Raw genomic sequence first — 16,650 nt, 5'->3', positions numbered from 1 at the left:
TATTCTGCAATGAGTAGAGGAGTGGAGAACTCTTCTTGTGAAATATTTCTGGACTTTCTCAACTGTTCTAATATCAGATACGTAATGTGGGTTCCAGACCGATGAGCTGTATTCGAGTATTGGTCTAGCAAATGTTTTGTATGCTCTAGATAGTAGTGTGATATTACCAGAGAAAAAGCTACGTAGGATTAGGTTAACAACTCTTAATGCCTTTTTGGCTATGTAGTTACAGTGGGCTCTAGCACTTAGGTCATTAGAGATGATTACTCCAAGATCCTTGACAGAGTTTGGATCATCAACAAGGTCTTGACTATTCAGCCTGTATTTTATTTTCTGATTTTTTTTTTTTTTTTGCCAATAGGAGACTGCTGGAGAAGGAACAAATTGCTCCTGCCAGGGCTCTGAGCTGATTTTTTGGCAGAGGTCTTTCAAAACTGGGTTGAGAGCTCTACAAAATTATGCTGGAAGCTGCAGCTTACCAGTCCCAGTGCTACAGTGCAAAGAAATTTTGGAAATGGAATTTCACAGAAAGAGAGAGAGAAAGAGAGAGAGAAAGAGAGAGAAAAGGTTATGTCAGTTGTATGGAACCCCTCAGTAAGTGAAATAGCTGTAGAGCCTTGTTGATGTCGCTGGACTCTTTCACACGCATATAAATCTTCTTACATTAAAGTTTTATATGCTTTAGTGACAGGCACCCTGGACATACTGGAAATATCACATGATTATCTGAGGTTATTTTAAAGACAGAAAATAAACACTGATTTCAGCCTGAGATTTCCTGAGCTGGTGATTCGTTTAGGAAGAGCTGAGTAGCAACAATTTTCCTGGCCCCATCCCCATTAAAATGGTGGCCTTTTGCCAGTTGAAGAATCTCGGTGGAATTTGAATGTTTCCAGACTATAAATATATTCTGTAGGTTATTAATCAAATTATCAAATAGTAATAAACAGGATGATCCTGTCCATATTTGTCTTTCATTCAACATGCACTGGCTTTCTCTCTGTTCCTCCTCATTCCCTCACCCAACCCCAGCTGCTCCCCAAGAATTGGAATCACTTCAAAAATAAAAAAAACTTCAGCATAAGTTTGCTAAGCTAGATCCAAACTTTCTCCCCTTCTTTGTGAGAAAGTGGGAGTTATCATGTAATTATTTTATGAAAACATAGCAATATTAAGATCACAGAAGGAAGACTGATCAAATACCCCAGGTTTTAAGGCACCTTACAAGTGATCTAATTTTTACAATAACAATAAAATCAAGTTGTATACAAGCGAAACTTCCTCAGATATGAATGTATTCTTGGAGGTAGCAATGCTATTGCCATATCTGGGCTGCCAACTAATCACATTTTTGAAGCCACACAAAGGTCACAACAAACAAAAACATAAGGAAAACACAAGCATTTTTTCACAACAAATCAGCACCAAAGGAGCACCTGTTGTGCAATGTCTTTTCTATGCAGAACATCCCTGTTCCCCTCTCCCCCAATTAGTTTCTGCATCAGGTAACTGATGGTTTGGAGCTGTCATATAACCTATGGAAAGGGTACTCAAGAGATGGCATGACATACCATGAACAGCTGCAACAACAGCACCAGCAGAAGCAACACGTGTTGTTGGCTCTTTGGTTTCCAGGAGCTTGAGACACAGCCGATGTTCCTTCATTTTGGGACTGTTGCCTTTTTCTCATTTCAGCTACTTCAGCACCCCTGTGGCTACAAGAATGTAGACATAAGAGAAAATCAAGGGAATGCAGCTAAATATATCCCAATAGCTCAGGCCCACCTTCAAGCTCAAAACTACAGATGCCATCAACCACAGCTGGGTTTAAGAGACTTAACAGGGGCCAAATTTAATCTCAGTAGTTTTGCTGTCCCTAATTAATAAAGCAGGATTTCCTTTGGCAGAAAAAAGGAGGGAAAATGGCAGGGTAGTAATCATAAAGGACCTCTATCCTTGCAGGAAATGTTCAGGGAACCAAAAGATTTTTCTTTCCTTTCAAATACTTTCATGTCTGTGGGGAATAAGACTTGGTAGTATTTATCTACCCACTGGACAGTTTTACCTCTCTCCCAATTCAAGTTTTGCCCTTCAGACCAAGAGAGAAAGAATTCAGCTTTAAGGGCATTTTATCCATCCATGAGATGCTTGGAAGATGGTTCCTTCCTTCAGCAAAATAATTACTTTGTGTGGGTATTGAGATTGGATGGAGAAGCAAAAGGGTGACATGGCAAACTTCTTTGCCTGCCCAGATGTTTTTGAGGAGCAGGGCTGGGACAGACAAGGTGTTCCTGCACAGAGATCTTGGACTTCAACTCTAATCAGCCCACCCAATGGCAATTAGTTGTGAGAACAAAAAGAGCCAACTGCCTATTATTGGCCCAGAAGCAGTGATATTAGGCTTTCAGATTCAAACTGCAGAACTCTACTCTACCTGACTCTATGGTTTCTTCCCCAAACCTCAAAAACTTTAACCTTACACTGTCTACTATTGACCTCACCCCTTTCCTAAGAGGTCTGTAGGGAGTGTGCATAAGCACACCAACGTGCCTACCGTCCCTGTCCTATTGTTTCTTTTATTTTTATTTTTTGTATATGTATCCATGTAACTTAACTAAAATCCTTCACTGGTCCTTTCTTATTATTCAATATTCATTTAGCTCCAGGGACTCTCTTTCTTATTCATAATCTTTGAAGTGCATCTCACAGTTTATGTAACACTAGGTAATATTTAAGACAAAGTGATAAAACTGTTGTAGCATTTTGCATTTTCTGTTCAGAAAAAGAATTGTACTGGAGATACACAGATGTAGGCATTGTTTACATGAAAAGTGACAATGAACAACAGAAAAGTATATTGAATATCTAGGTAATAGAGGAGATTATGGTATTGTACAATTCAGCTTTATAACATACAAAATGAGATGTATGCTACCATGTAGAAAATCTGTTCTGCCAGATCCTTGGCTATGTCATTGTTATTATTATTACAGGCAGAATATATTTGTTCAGATTCTGATGGTCCATACATGTAGCAGTTGAATTCAGCTGGATGATGCATAGGTCTGTATAATGAAGGTAACACTGTTTAATGCTGAGTATCCCTGCTGCCTCCCGCATCGCCAAATTATCAGAGCAAGATTCTCCAGTCTTAAAGAGACAATTCTACATTTTTTGTATCCTTTAGAGATAGATATCCATAACAGTTAAACTGGGTAAAAGCCAATTAAGTGTTCTCTTAATTGGTTTTGGCAGAAATCTGTCAATAACCACATTCAGTATATCATGTTATGTTTTTCCTTTCTTTTTGTCTGGTCCTATATATATGTTTTCAATATCTAAAGAAACAGGAAGACCATATTTAGAAGATCCAATATATTAGTTGCTGTCTGGAGCCTAAGCAAATTTATGAATGGTTTTACAAACCCATCAAGGATAGATGGATGAATAGATAAAACAATTTCCTATAGTTCATATCCATATCTACTTATGTCCCAAAATATATCCTATAGATTTCAGTAGTCTAAATCTTTATATGATTTAGATGCATAGGGTCCAAGGAATAGATTGAGTGTTTATGGGCAACATATTGATAGTGAAACAACCAAGTATTTCTATTTCTCAGAGAAGCACAACTGCACCTATAATTTATTCCAGCAACATCCTCTCTTAGTTGCCACTAATATTGGTATTGTCATTTCTACTTAGAGAAGCAATCAATCAGCTGAGCCACTGATGGACACCATTAAGCAGAAGCAACTTAGAGAAACATTATTAATTTCATTCATAGACCAAGATTGTTCTGTGATCCTTTATAATTAAACAGCAAGCTGCCCTATGAAGCATAGTCCACTGTAAACTGCATAGAAGTTGCCCAACGCCTTCTGCCATATTTAGGAATAATTAATTTCCACATACTGCATTCTGCCCATAAAAGCAATTAGCATGGAACAATCCCTGTGGCCTTGAAACAATGTCATGAAATGGAATCTTGACAGATATAAGACTGCCACCAGCACTGTTAACCTATATATTCACGCATGCTCCGCCCTCCTCATTAACATTTACAATTCTATGACTAGGCAAAGTGTAAAGACCGTAGCCAGGGCCAGTTCTACAATTAGACAGAGTGTGTCTCAGATAAGTTTCTGAGAAGCCATAAACCCTTTCTCACTGGAGACAAAATGGTGCCTGCCACAAAATCCATCCTTTCCATTCCATTCCACAAATTAGTTGCTGCCTCGGGGGCAAAGGAAGATGCTTTTCATTACTAAGGCTGAATTCAGGGATGGGATTCAGTTTTTTTAACAACTGGTTCTGTGGGCATGGCTTAGTTGGTGGGTGTGGCTTGGTAGTCATGTGAATGGGTAGGCATGGCCAACTCAATATCACTCATGTCAAGGGGCGCTTCTCCTCGCCTGGCCTCTCATGACAGTGGGGATGCTGCAACGGTCATAAGTGTGAAAAATGGTCATAAATCACTTTTTTCAGTGCCATTGTAACTTTGAATGGTCACTAAGTGAACTGTTGTAAGTCAAGGATTACCTGTACAAAAATACAAAAAGCTTCTTTGCTTGCAAAAACCTTCCCTAAATACCAATCATTAGATTAAAAATACCTGCAAGCTGGAGTTACAAATCAGGCACGGTGCCAGAGCACCTTGAGGAATGAAAATAGTTAAAATGCAGTGATAACTATCAGCAGCCAACTCTTGCTCATAAAGTGAAGCCCTTTAGCAGAGAGGTCATTTAAGCTCTCCAGAAAGAGCACACTAAGGAAAAGCAATCCTATCACTTAATGATACCAGCTGGTCTCACTCACCTCACAAGATATCCTAAAGAAATCATCCAGATTTAAGGAAAGGTCACATTCCCCCAGAAAGGCAGTATAAAAAAAATCAGTGCCAAGACTCCATTCTGCCTCTTGGAATTATACCCCAAAAGGACAGTGCCAGATAGTACTGCAGTGAAGGAAGACCCCTTCCCAGATAGAAAAAGAAACCACGAGGCAGGAAAAAATTCAAACACAATACAAATAATTAAATCACAACAGTAGCTGTTGCTTGTTGAAGCTGAATAGGGAAAATTATCCCACCAATAAACACAGGATTAAACGTCACCAAGCACAGAATTAAGCTTCACCAAACACCAGTTTTAGCCCAAAACTCAGAAAGGGTTTGTAAATTCACATTTGAATGTCAATCTTTCTAGCTAGCCAAGAAACCTTGCTGAATGTCACTCATCTTTGTTCCCTGTCACTAAAAGCTTTGCTTCATTATTCAATGATTTCTCCAAAGTGCTGATTGTCCAAGGAAGTATTTCCTCCCAACAACAGTGTAAAAATCTTAAAACAACCCTTCCCCTTTAAGAAAGCCTCAGAAGCTCTGGAGACAGGAAGTCTAGGCTTTCTGCCAAGAATGTAATAAGGGTGGAAAAAAACAAAAGGAGATTGCTTCTAACTAGGGGTTCTTCAAACTGCTTAGAAAGTTAACAAGGAGTTCTATAGAACCAGATAGAATCGGTAGAATCTCACCCCTGGCTGAATTAGAATTAGACCACAATTCTGCTGATTTCTCTGTCTCAAGTAGCAAAACATCTTGAGACCATCATGATTTTGATTGTGGAAATCTGATTCCAGTGCATTATTGATTTAATTCTTTATTAAATCTGAAAATGGGACAATGGCCAACAGGTCCAAACTTAAAGCAAATCAATTCAGAATGAATATTAGGGTGTATTTCCCAACAGAGCAGATAAGAAGCCTTTCCCTCTAAAGATTTTTAAATTTATTTTATGGATTCCTCCATTGAACAGGCATTGGACTAAATAGCAGTAGGCTTATATATCACTTCATAATGCTTTAAGCAGTTTACAGAGTCAGCATATTGCCCCCAACAATTTGGGTCCTCATTTTACTGACCTGGGAAGGATGGAAGGCTGAATCAACCTTGAGACAGTTAGAATCGAACTCCGGCAGTGAGCAGTGAATTAGCTTGCAATACTGCATTCTAACTACTGCATCACCTCTTCATAAATTCTATGAGTCTATGACTTTTTGCATCAGGATAGACAACCTACTTCAGGTGATTTGAATTAAAACTCTTATAAATTTCAATAGTCAGGAACTATGCAAGTGGCATCTAAAACATCTTGGTCTATGTACTTCTATTTCCTACAGTCATGGCCATAATTCCTTTTGCAGAAAGTTATGGTATGACTTGACCTTTGATTATAGCATAATTATACCAGAAACAGCATCAACTACCACATGCAAACAGAAAAAAAATCATGAATAATGGCAAAAAAAACCCTGAGAAAATTCAACTTGAATACTGATTTGATTTGAAAAATAAATCTGATTTGATTCAGATGTTCATACCAAGCCATCAGCTTAGATTGATTCCATTCAGATTACCAAACTAATCTAGGAAAAGCCATTGTTGTTGCATATACAAAATTATCTGTATTGATTCTAAGAATCTCATTTGATAATTCAGATCAACTATCCAATTCAATTTGGAAAGCTGGTTTGATCTGAAGATTTGATTGGGCCTTTGACTTGAACATCTAAACCAGGGGTAGTCAACCTTTTTATACCTATCTCCCACTTTTGTATCTCTGTTAGTAATAAAGTTTTCTCTAACTGCCCACCGCTTCCACAGTAATGGTGATTTATAAAGTAGGGGACAAAACCCCTACCGCCCACCATGAAAGCTGGAATGCCCATTAGTGGGCGGTAGGGACCAGATTGACTACCACTGATCTAAACTAATCTATAATAGTATAGTCTTAATATTTATCTTCCATTCAGCCCTTATTGCATTCATTTCTCAAAGAAGTCAAAGACTGGTTATTTTAACTCCTGATTAATCCCAGATACTTCAGAGAGTGCAATTCCCTAATGCATGTGTCCAGAATTACAGTCAAATGTAGCATTCCTTCTCAACCTATTTCACTTCAGTAGGATAGCCATTGTTCTCTGACCATTTTAAATCAAGTTTTTTCCTCTTTTGTCAATTAGATTCTAAAGAACCATTAGCAAAGCTTACCAATATTAAATATGCACTATCTGGCAAACAAGAAGAGTTTTTAAAATGATACTTTTTTTGTTTGAAGTTATGCCACATATATACACAAAACTTTTTCTTGACAGAAAATAGCCTTTAAAAACTGTTGGGTTTTCTATTTTTGCTTCTGCTTCCTTCACTTTTTATATGTCTCTCCACTCTTCATTTAATAACACTTTTAATTCAATATTACACTAAATATTTTTTTAGTCCCGCTTTGATCAGAACTTTCCACAAAGTGAACAGTTCAAATATCATAACAAAAGTTGTCTAGGAGTGGTCATGTATTGAAGCAAATATTATTTTCTACTTTTGTATTCTCCTCTTTTTTAAATGCAAAACCTAATACAACATCCTAGAATGACAAGACCACCTCTTAGTAGAAAGAACAATATATATGTTTTTGACTAAAATTGCTATATCCTTTCCCAAAATCAATACTAGTGGAGAGAAAAAGTGCTGTAGGGAAAAATACTCTAGAAATAATGGAATTGTTATAAAGAGAAATACAAGGAAAGCAAGTGGGCAACAGAAACTGGAAATGGATTTAAGTTGAAAACTCTCCCGGTCTCATATAGGTTTTTCTGGATAATCCCAATAGTAGAATAAGAGGGGAAAGTTATTTTTTTCTATACCATGTGTGATTCCTTTCACTCCTCCTTGAATTAATCCTCCTCTCAACATTCACATTTCTCTACAGAAGTACCAATATCACTTTTATTAAATCAAGGATATAGATTTAGTTTAAAAAAGAAAAGTTTTTGGGTATCCTTAAGAAGCCTTGGGCTTCTTAAGCCTTGGGATGATATTCCATGGAAGAGGAAGATTTACTCCAGTGTTAATCATTTGAAGCCTTGGGTGATAAGAAGAGAAATAATGCTGTCATCTGTTCCAGCCCTAGTCTAAAATTAGGATAATTGTTATAAAGGATCACTAAATAATACCAACAAAAAAAGCCCTTGATAGTCTCTATAAATATATGTTAAATCAATTCAATATGCAAATAGGAATAGGAGATCTCTATTTTAACTAATACATGAAAACTTTTAACCTCAGTACCAAAAATCTCAACAGTTCTGAAATTATGACTTATTTGAACAACTTCATTAAAATATGTTTTTGTAATGTCCTAAAGTTATTACGTTCTGGGATGAAATAATTGTACATCTTGATTTGAGGCAAAGTTTAACATTTGGATGCTTACATTCTTTTTGAATGACATTCCTACTGACAGCCGGACAATAGAAATGGATTCTTTGTACCTTCTTATTGTTAAAGGACTAGAATTTCAACATTGGACAGACAAATGCATGGCCCAATTAGTTAATGGACTGAAGAGCTGATGACATTTATGGCACTAGAATGAGTGGTTTATGAAAGTTTATATGGTGGTTTATATGGACCATTGCAATGAAATATAGCCATCCTTTATTGAAACATCTATGTAAAACTGCATGTATGCTTGAGAAACCCTCATATATAATGTTTCAACTATTTCTTTCCTGAGCTTCACTTTAATTTACTGAATTTTCTAAATTCATCTAAAATTTGACTGTTATTCAGTACCTTTGATTAATGGGCATCCATCACTCTTTCTTTTATGTATATTTATGGGCAAGTGCATATTAGAATAAAAATGGCACATCATTCTCATTAGTTATGGACACCCTTTAACTTAAATTAATTGACATGTGCAAGTGTACATTTATCTGCTGCTTTTTCTCATTTGGAAAATAATTTAAACATTGAGATGAATGCTGCAAACAAGAAGAGACCATGATTTCCTCAGCCTTTGAACAAATGTATATGAAGGAGAATAGGATTTGTATAATGGTTCACAGACTAAAGTTCTATGATCTTTTCAGTATGAAGTTTTAAGAAAACAATATATCAAAAGAAAACATCATAGATGGCTGTGAGCAAGTCACATGCTTGTCACTGTGATTGATCTCAACTTACTTTTAACACCATGAAAAAAGGATATGCTACCCAGAAGTCATACTGTACCAAACTGGAATAATTACAACAAACAGATTTTCTTAAGTTAGGGAATAAGAGCTACCTTGACAGCCATGACACAAGAAAGCCAAGCTGATATTTATTTTCCCCACTTCTCCCCACCTCTCTTTATTTTCCCTACTTCAAAAATGAACCCATGTGTGTGTGTGCGCGCGCGCATGCGCACATGTACACATATATACAGTATATACGTATACAGTATGTATGTGTATATATATATATATATATATATATATATATATATATATATATATATATATACACACACACACACACACACACATACATACACACACACATACATATTTATTTATACTGTGTGTATGCACGCACACATAATTTAGTGATATGCTTCACAGTAAGATAAGGGCATCCCTAGCCACATTGATGGAACAGCTGTGGATTTAAAAATTTGCACTCCAGGCTAGTGCCTACACACTTTTGGGCTAAAGCCAGCCCTAATCCTACCGACATCTACATTAACATTTTTGTGAGTTCATTATGGTTTACTCCAAAGAAAATACTTCATTTCCTTAATTGTTTTATGAATTCAATGCTGAAATGAGTAAAATCTTTTGTAGCCCAGGAAAATCAGTATCTACCAGTTTAAATGCTATTCCCAAAATTTACTAGAGACAGTAGAATTCTTTCCAATTTCTTTGTACATCAGTTTTAAAATATGCAAGATTAATTTTGCTAACAATATTTAAGAAAGTGATGGACTTGAAGTTGTTTTCCAGTGATTTAATTCAAAGACTAACTCTATCTCTAATTATTGTACCACTGGTGAGTAATTTCATATTAAGAAAGTTTTTTTTATATAATTTATGTAATGCTTGAATTGTTTTTCCTTGAAATGAAATTACTCACTAGTGGTGCAAAAATTAGAAATCGGTTAAGGATAGTCAGAGGTGGTATTTGCTGGTTCTCCGAACTACTCAAAATTTCCATTACCAATTTTCCAGAACTGGTCAGAACCTGCTGAATACTACCTCTGGTCCTCAGTGCTCCCTTTCCATCTTCCTTTCACCGCTAGACACTCTGATGATTCTAGAAATTACAGTATGTCTTTTATAATTATTTCCATTTTTTGGCAAATGCTTGAGGATGCATCAACATTGTCCTTCTCTGAACAGTGTACTAGAATTTCCTAAAACTTTCAGGGTTTTCCCCCCACCTATCAGACTTAAGCAGAAGCCTGTTGAGGATTAACACAAAGAATAACAGTAGAGTTGGAGGAAGCCAGTTTGATCTAATAGTTAAAGTGCTTGATTAGAACCTGGGGGTTCTGAATTTTAGTTCTGCCTTTGGCATAAAAGCCAGCTGGGTGACTATGTGCCAGTCTCTATGTCCTAAGAAAATACTGGTGAACTATTTATTAAGAAAACTGCAGGATATTGTCCCAATGGTCACCAGGAGTCAGAGTTGAATTTATAGATCATAACATCAACCAAAATGCAGCTACATTAAATCATAAGACATGTAGTGTAAACCCATTGCTTAGAATGAGAGGATAATTCAATGAAAAGGCCTCAGGTTCAGTCCCTGGCGTTTCGACTTATAAAGCATCAAGTAATAAAATATTGAGTAATAAGTGGCAGATCAAACTGAGCTGGTTGAATTGATACTTACTGAACTAAACATATTGTGTGGCACCATTGTGAGCAACTAGGCTGAGCAGAAATACAATGAGAAAAAGAAACTTTTGTTTTTAACCTACGTTTAAAGTCCTAGAAAATCTAGCTGAGCTATAAATGAAGCTCCAGCCAACCCTATAGCAGGGGCAATATAAGTCCCATTACATCAGGGAAGCAAATGGCTAGAAGGACAGGGGAAAACATCACTCTGAAAGAAATGAGGAATTTGCTGCAATTACAGAGGGAAGTTGACTGATAATTTATTTGTCTTACTAATAATCAGGTGATACCTTTCCTTGTGACAAGAGGCAGAGCTATCTATAATTTTCTCCAAATCAAGGCTCTGGCCATTTTTTTTCTCAGTGCCCATGGTTGCCAACCCTTTGATTAGTTGTTAGACATACATTCCGCAAAACAACCTGTCTTTGTGAAGTGCAAGATTTTTTTTTTTGAACGATGCTGCACTTGCTTTTCTTTAAAGCATTTTGTTTTATAAAAAGGTTATTGCCAATAACTACACACTTGACATTTTCAAACTGATTAAAAAAAAAAGAGTTAATTTCTGGACTGAAAATGCTATTTTTGGATTGAGCCAAATTTTCCAGCCTGTTTTCCAGGTTAGTTTTCTTTTTCTATCAATATTCGTGTTACAGTAAACACTAGGGGAAGAGATAAGAGCAAAGTAACAGGAGATCAGGTCTAGATCCATTGAAACCTAAACAAAGAAGGACAGTGTGGGGGGCACTCTTCACATCATTAGGGACGTGGATGGCCAGTAGTTCAGGAGACTGAAGAAAACTGAGGAAGGAGCAAAGTTGAAGTTCAGAATTTAAAAAATGATACAAAAGATATGGAGCTGTAGCAGAGGTGGTGCCATGCTTCTGTCAGAATCTGACTCAGAGGAGGAAGCCAAACAGCTGACAGGAAGTGGGAGTGTGGCTCTGTTGGCTGTGGAAGAAACTGGAAAAGGGCAAAGTCCGGATGGGCAGAGCAAGGGAGAGATAGAACAAGGGAGAGGGAATTAAGAGGAAGACCCAGGCCCACCCCCTCTCCTCATCCTAGGGCACACAGGGAGAAATGGAGAAGAGAGCAGCGTGGATTGCATGGCTTATGGGGGAAGAAAGGGCCCTGATTCCCTTCTTTAGCTGCAGCTGGGAACAGTTTATAAAAAAGTCAAGCTGTGTGCAGCAGGCTATTGGGAGCAAATGTGACTTTATCTTGTATCATTGTGGCTTATCTGTGTTCCTGGCATCTTCTCAATTGTGTGAGTTTTGCTGTGCTTTCAAGTTTGAAATTCCTGCTCCTGCCCTGCCAAACTAATTACTTCAGTTTGATTTGTTTGGATGTTAAGTAACAGTTTGTGTGTACCTTGTTTTGGACTGAATTTTCTCTAGTCAAAGGCTGTTTCTGGGAGAGTTTTTCTCCAGCCTGAAGGTTACCTGGGCACTGGGGGCAAAATTGGAGATAATAAAGGGACTCTTATTGCTTATCTGACTGTGTTGCCTTTGTGCCATGCCTTGGGTCATCACATGTAGTATTCAGCAGGTACTGACCAGTTCTAGAGAACTGATAGCAGAAAGTTTAGAGAACCAGCAAATACCACCTTTGACTGGCTCCGCCTCCATCTATTCTCTGCCTCCCAAATCCCAGCTGATCAGCTGGGTCTTCTTTTGTTGCCCCGCACAGGAGAACAGAGCTGGAAAGCAAGTTAGTGGGGTGGGGAGGGAATGGGGATTTTGCAGTATCCTTCCCCTGCCATGCCCATCAAGCCACGCCCATCAAGCCATGCCCACAGAACCAGTAGTAAAATATTTTGAATCCCACCACTGAGGTGTAGGTGCAAAAGCATGAATGCAGACACATAGACCGAGGGGCCCGATCCAACCATGCCTGACCAAGCCAGGAAGACTGGTTGGGAAAAGAAAAGGAAGTGGCCAGCTTAGCAAAGAAGAGTCAATTTTTAAAAAAAAAATACAGGAAGATTACTCAGGAGAAAGGGGGCAAAGCTTTAAAATGAGAGAAAGATTACTCATAAATCAGACAGCTTAAGAAGAAGAAAAAAGGAACACAGGAAATAAAACATTCTGGATTGACATAAATGTTACTTGTAAGAGATAAAACGTACATTCTGCCAGCCACTGTGTGCCCTGCTTGTGGATCTGCCTGGAGATTGGGTTCAAGGAAGGTAGACTGTCAAGTAAGTTCCACCAACAAAAAGTATCCTTTTGGTGTGTCAGTTGGAGAAAGACTGAGGAACATTAATGTGTGGATTGAGATTTAAATAGCTGGCATGGATTTGGATTAAGGCCAGAGAAGAGTAGGCATAAGAGGTATCAAACTAAGTCAAGAAGAAAGGAAAAAACTGCTTGTAGATTTGTATGCTTAACGATTATGGTATCTTTTTTTCTTTTAAGTGAGTTTAATGGAAAGCTTCTGATTTCATAGATTTGCTCCTACAGTTCCAAGTGTTTATCAAGATACCCTATAAGTTTAGAGTCTCTGTGGTTAAACTGGGAGAAGATTAAAAGACAATGTTATTTGAAAATTCCAGTCTGGTTATCAACTATTGAAGCATTTTCTTATCCAATAATATACAAAAAGGAACAAACAGATATGGTGAAATACTGAATAAAAAGGGTGAACTTAAATCTATACAAAAACTAGAGCAACAAGGTATAAAGATGAATTGGTTTTCATATACGCAAATGCATTCAAGGTATGATAAAGATTCTAAAACAGAAGGTTTCTTTGATAAACTGACTGACTTAGATAAGATTTTGACAGGTACTGATGAAAAGGTGATTAAAAAATTGTATGGATATTTATTAGAAATTAAACTAGGAGAAGATCAAGTTAAAGAAACTATGATCGCTTGCAGGAAGAATTTTGGATATGGGATCGATTTAGAGAAATGGCAAAAATTGTGGTCTCAAAATTATAAAATGACAATGTCACCAGCATATAAAGAAAATTTGTATAAAATGTTTTACAGGTGGCATTTCCCGCAAAAAAGAATAGCAAGAATGTTCAAGAATAAATCCAAAAAATGTTGGAAATGTCATCAGACACCTGGCTCATATTACCATATGTGGTGGACTTGTGTGGATGCTAAAATATACTGGACTAAAATCCACATGTGGTTGGAAAAAATGACAAAAAATATATATAGACTTGAAACCAGAGATATTTTTATTGGGAATTTTACCTGAAATATATAGTAAAGACTTAAAATACCTGATTGTAAATGTATTAACAGCGGCTAGGATTGTATTAGCGAAAAACTGGAAAAATGAGAAAACGCCATCACAGGAGGAAATCATTAAGAAAATATGGAATGTGCTAAAATGAGTAGATTGACATTTGAAATTAGAGAACAAGAGGATAAACAATTTTATAAAATTTGGGATCTTTTCTATCAATGGTTAGACAATAAAATACAGTAATGAAATACATAGACTTTTAGAAAATAATAAATATATAAAGATGTACTCTTTTCTTATTATATCTACAAAATGATTTTAGGATAGATTTGGGATGATAATATGAACTGTTATAAAATAAACTAAGTAAATTATGATTATCCTGTAAAACATGAATGAATAAAAGTATAGTCAAATGATTGATTAATAATGATATTAAGGTATTTAATTTTTGATTGACAATATGAGACCATATGAACTGTAATTGTAATTGAAGACTATGAAATGGAAGCACAAAACAATTTGTAAACCAACCGGCACACTGTATGTACACCTATGGAAGATAGCTTGATGTTTTTATGCTTTGTTTGTTTATGTTTGTTTTTAAAAACCAATAAAATTTATTTAAAAAAAAGATACCCTATATGTTTCCTGGTTGGCTAATGCAAATGACTGTGATGATGGAAAGATAACCTCTAAATTAGAAATCCTAGCTTGTGTAGAATGATGTGAACATGCTCAGAGTCATCTAAGCTGTGGTTGTGCTTATCTACTGGCTACCTTGTGCCAAAAGCTACAAGCCATCAAGAGCAGGAAATTGTAGGAGATGATCAGGCTGAATCGGAGAGAGGGGTCAAATGCATCATAACTCATGAGTCCCTGCATGCCCACAAGACATCTGAGTCTAGCCCACCTTGAATGCTTGTCTTATCTCCCGCTCATTTCCCTTGACTGTTAGTTGGTCAGATTCTTGTAGAGACCTTAAACTTGCAATAAATCTTTATACTCATTTGAACTGCCTGCATCTCCTGATTTTCCCTGTGCTTGACAGAAATGCTGCATATGGTATTGCTGTGGCTGAGATAGGAAGCTAGTTTACTTCTTTCTCCATCTTACTGAAAAACATTTTTGCTCATGATGAGCAGTAAAAGTCAATGTATAGACTCATCTAAGGCGACTCCAGTACATGAAAACAGAAAAATAGGTTGAATGCAGTGATGAGGATTTGCATAGAAAATATATGTGCTAAAATAAAAATTGATAGACTCAAGAATCATTTATGAGATAAATGAATGAGGACAAAATAATAGTCTAAAAGAAGTATAAGTAGTCTTTCTTTCAGCAACTCATTTAGTGACTGTTTGCAATTACAGCGGTGATGAAAAAGTAATTTGATTTTAAACTGGACATGGTTAATTTCTTATTTTTTTCTTTTACCCCTTATCTTTTGACTACCCCTTCTCTTTTTTGCACTTTGTATAATATTGCTTATTCCCAAAAGGTAATGGTGTGACAGGTTATGTGGACAGTTTTTTCCTGTTTAATTTGCTACTGTTTTATATAGGCTGAGCCAATTTTAACATTCATCGTAGAAATGTAATATTTCTAAGTTTTATATAACTGATATTTTTTAAAAATAGATATTTCACTGCCAAATTTAACTGTTGGAAATAGTGCTATTTTTTTCTGATTTTGATATACTCATGAAAGAGCTGTGATATACAAATACACTGGTTTATGCAATTTCTCTTTTTTTTTTTCAATCTTTTCTGGGATGTGATGCAAACTGAGATCATGTAGTGAGCGCAATTTAGCTTGGTGACAATTTCATGGGACAGTTGTCCTCATTTTGATGAAACAAAATGGTGTGGGGGGGATAACTGGGTCCAATCAGCTGTCCTTCCTTGTCTTGTCCGTTTCTCTAATGTAGTGTTTCTCAACTTTAGCAACTTTAGCAAGATGTGGGGAGTTCAACTCCCAGAATTCCCTAGCTGGCCTGGGAATTCTGGGAGTTGAAGTCCATACATTTTAAAATTGCCAAGGTTGAGAAACACTGCATTAGAGAAATGGACAAGACAATGGATAAGAGTTAGTATCAGAGCTCCAGCAAATCCCCCTCATTCAAAGCAAAAGTCTCTAGCTGCTTCTCAGAAAAAATAAATTGGTTTATTAGAAATTGCCATGTTGGCATGTGGCTGGGTGCAGCCGGTACTAAATCACATCATACATTTCCCACTTGACCCTGGTCTTTCCCCCACCCCCTGGATGTGACTTCTCCAATAGGACACATCCATCTCCAAGAGTCATCCATCATTCTCTCCAATAACCTTCTTATGCTGCGACAACTTTGGGCTGCTGCATTGATATCTAGGCATTTCAAGAATGCCTTGTTTTCCCCCACTCCCTTTTTCTGGCAGCTAAAAAGACCAAAGGAGTATTTTTTTAGTTGACAGTTAGCTGTTTGGAAAGTCATTAAATGGCAACTTTAAAATGTGTGGACTTCAATTTCCAGAATTCCCCAGACAGCAAGGCTAGCCGGGGAATTCTGGGAGTTGAAGTTCACACATCTTAAAAGTTGCTAAGATTGAGAAACACTGATCTACTCTGTTCCCTGTGCAACGGTTCCAAAATAATTCATTTTGCTTTCACCCCAAATCAAGCTTCATGATCACCTGCATGCCAGGCAGGCAAGAATGTCAATTTGTGTGCGTATCTGCTTATGTACTTA

At 36.9% G+C, this 16,650-nt stretch overlaps 1 protein-coding gene across 4 annotated transcripts in view; it reads right to left on the bottom strand.

The window, feature by feature from the left end:
- RGS17 (regulator of G protein signaling 17) overlaps positions 1–16,650 on the bottom strand; it is a 63,352-nt gene that overhangs the window by 26,752 nt on the left and 19,950 nt on the right. For all 4 annotated transcript variants that reach the window (XM_087939330.1, XM_087939328.1, XM_026705029.2 and 1 more), the window contains one exon: positions 1,572–1,715. In XM_087939330.1, coding sequence (XP_087795456.1) covers positions 1,572–1,690 — 119 coding nt within the window. In that variant the 5' untranslated portion in view covers positions 1,691–1,715. The remainder of the gene's footprint in view (positions 1–1,571; positions 1,716–16,650) is intronic.

This window comes from Pseudonaja textilis, chromosome 1 (assembly GCF_049901715.1).
Source record: "Pseudonaja textilis isolate UNSWEBS1 chromosome 1, rPseTex1.2, whole genome shotgun sequence".
Classification (NCBI taxonomy): Eukaryota; Metazoa; Chordata; class Lepidosauria; order Squamata; family Elapidae; genus Pseudonaja; species Pseudonaja textilis.
The sequence above is the reverse complement of the archived record's forward strand: the minus strand, read 5'-3'. Positions and strand labels throughout refer to the sequence as shown.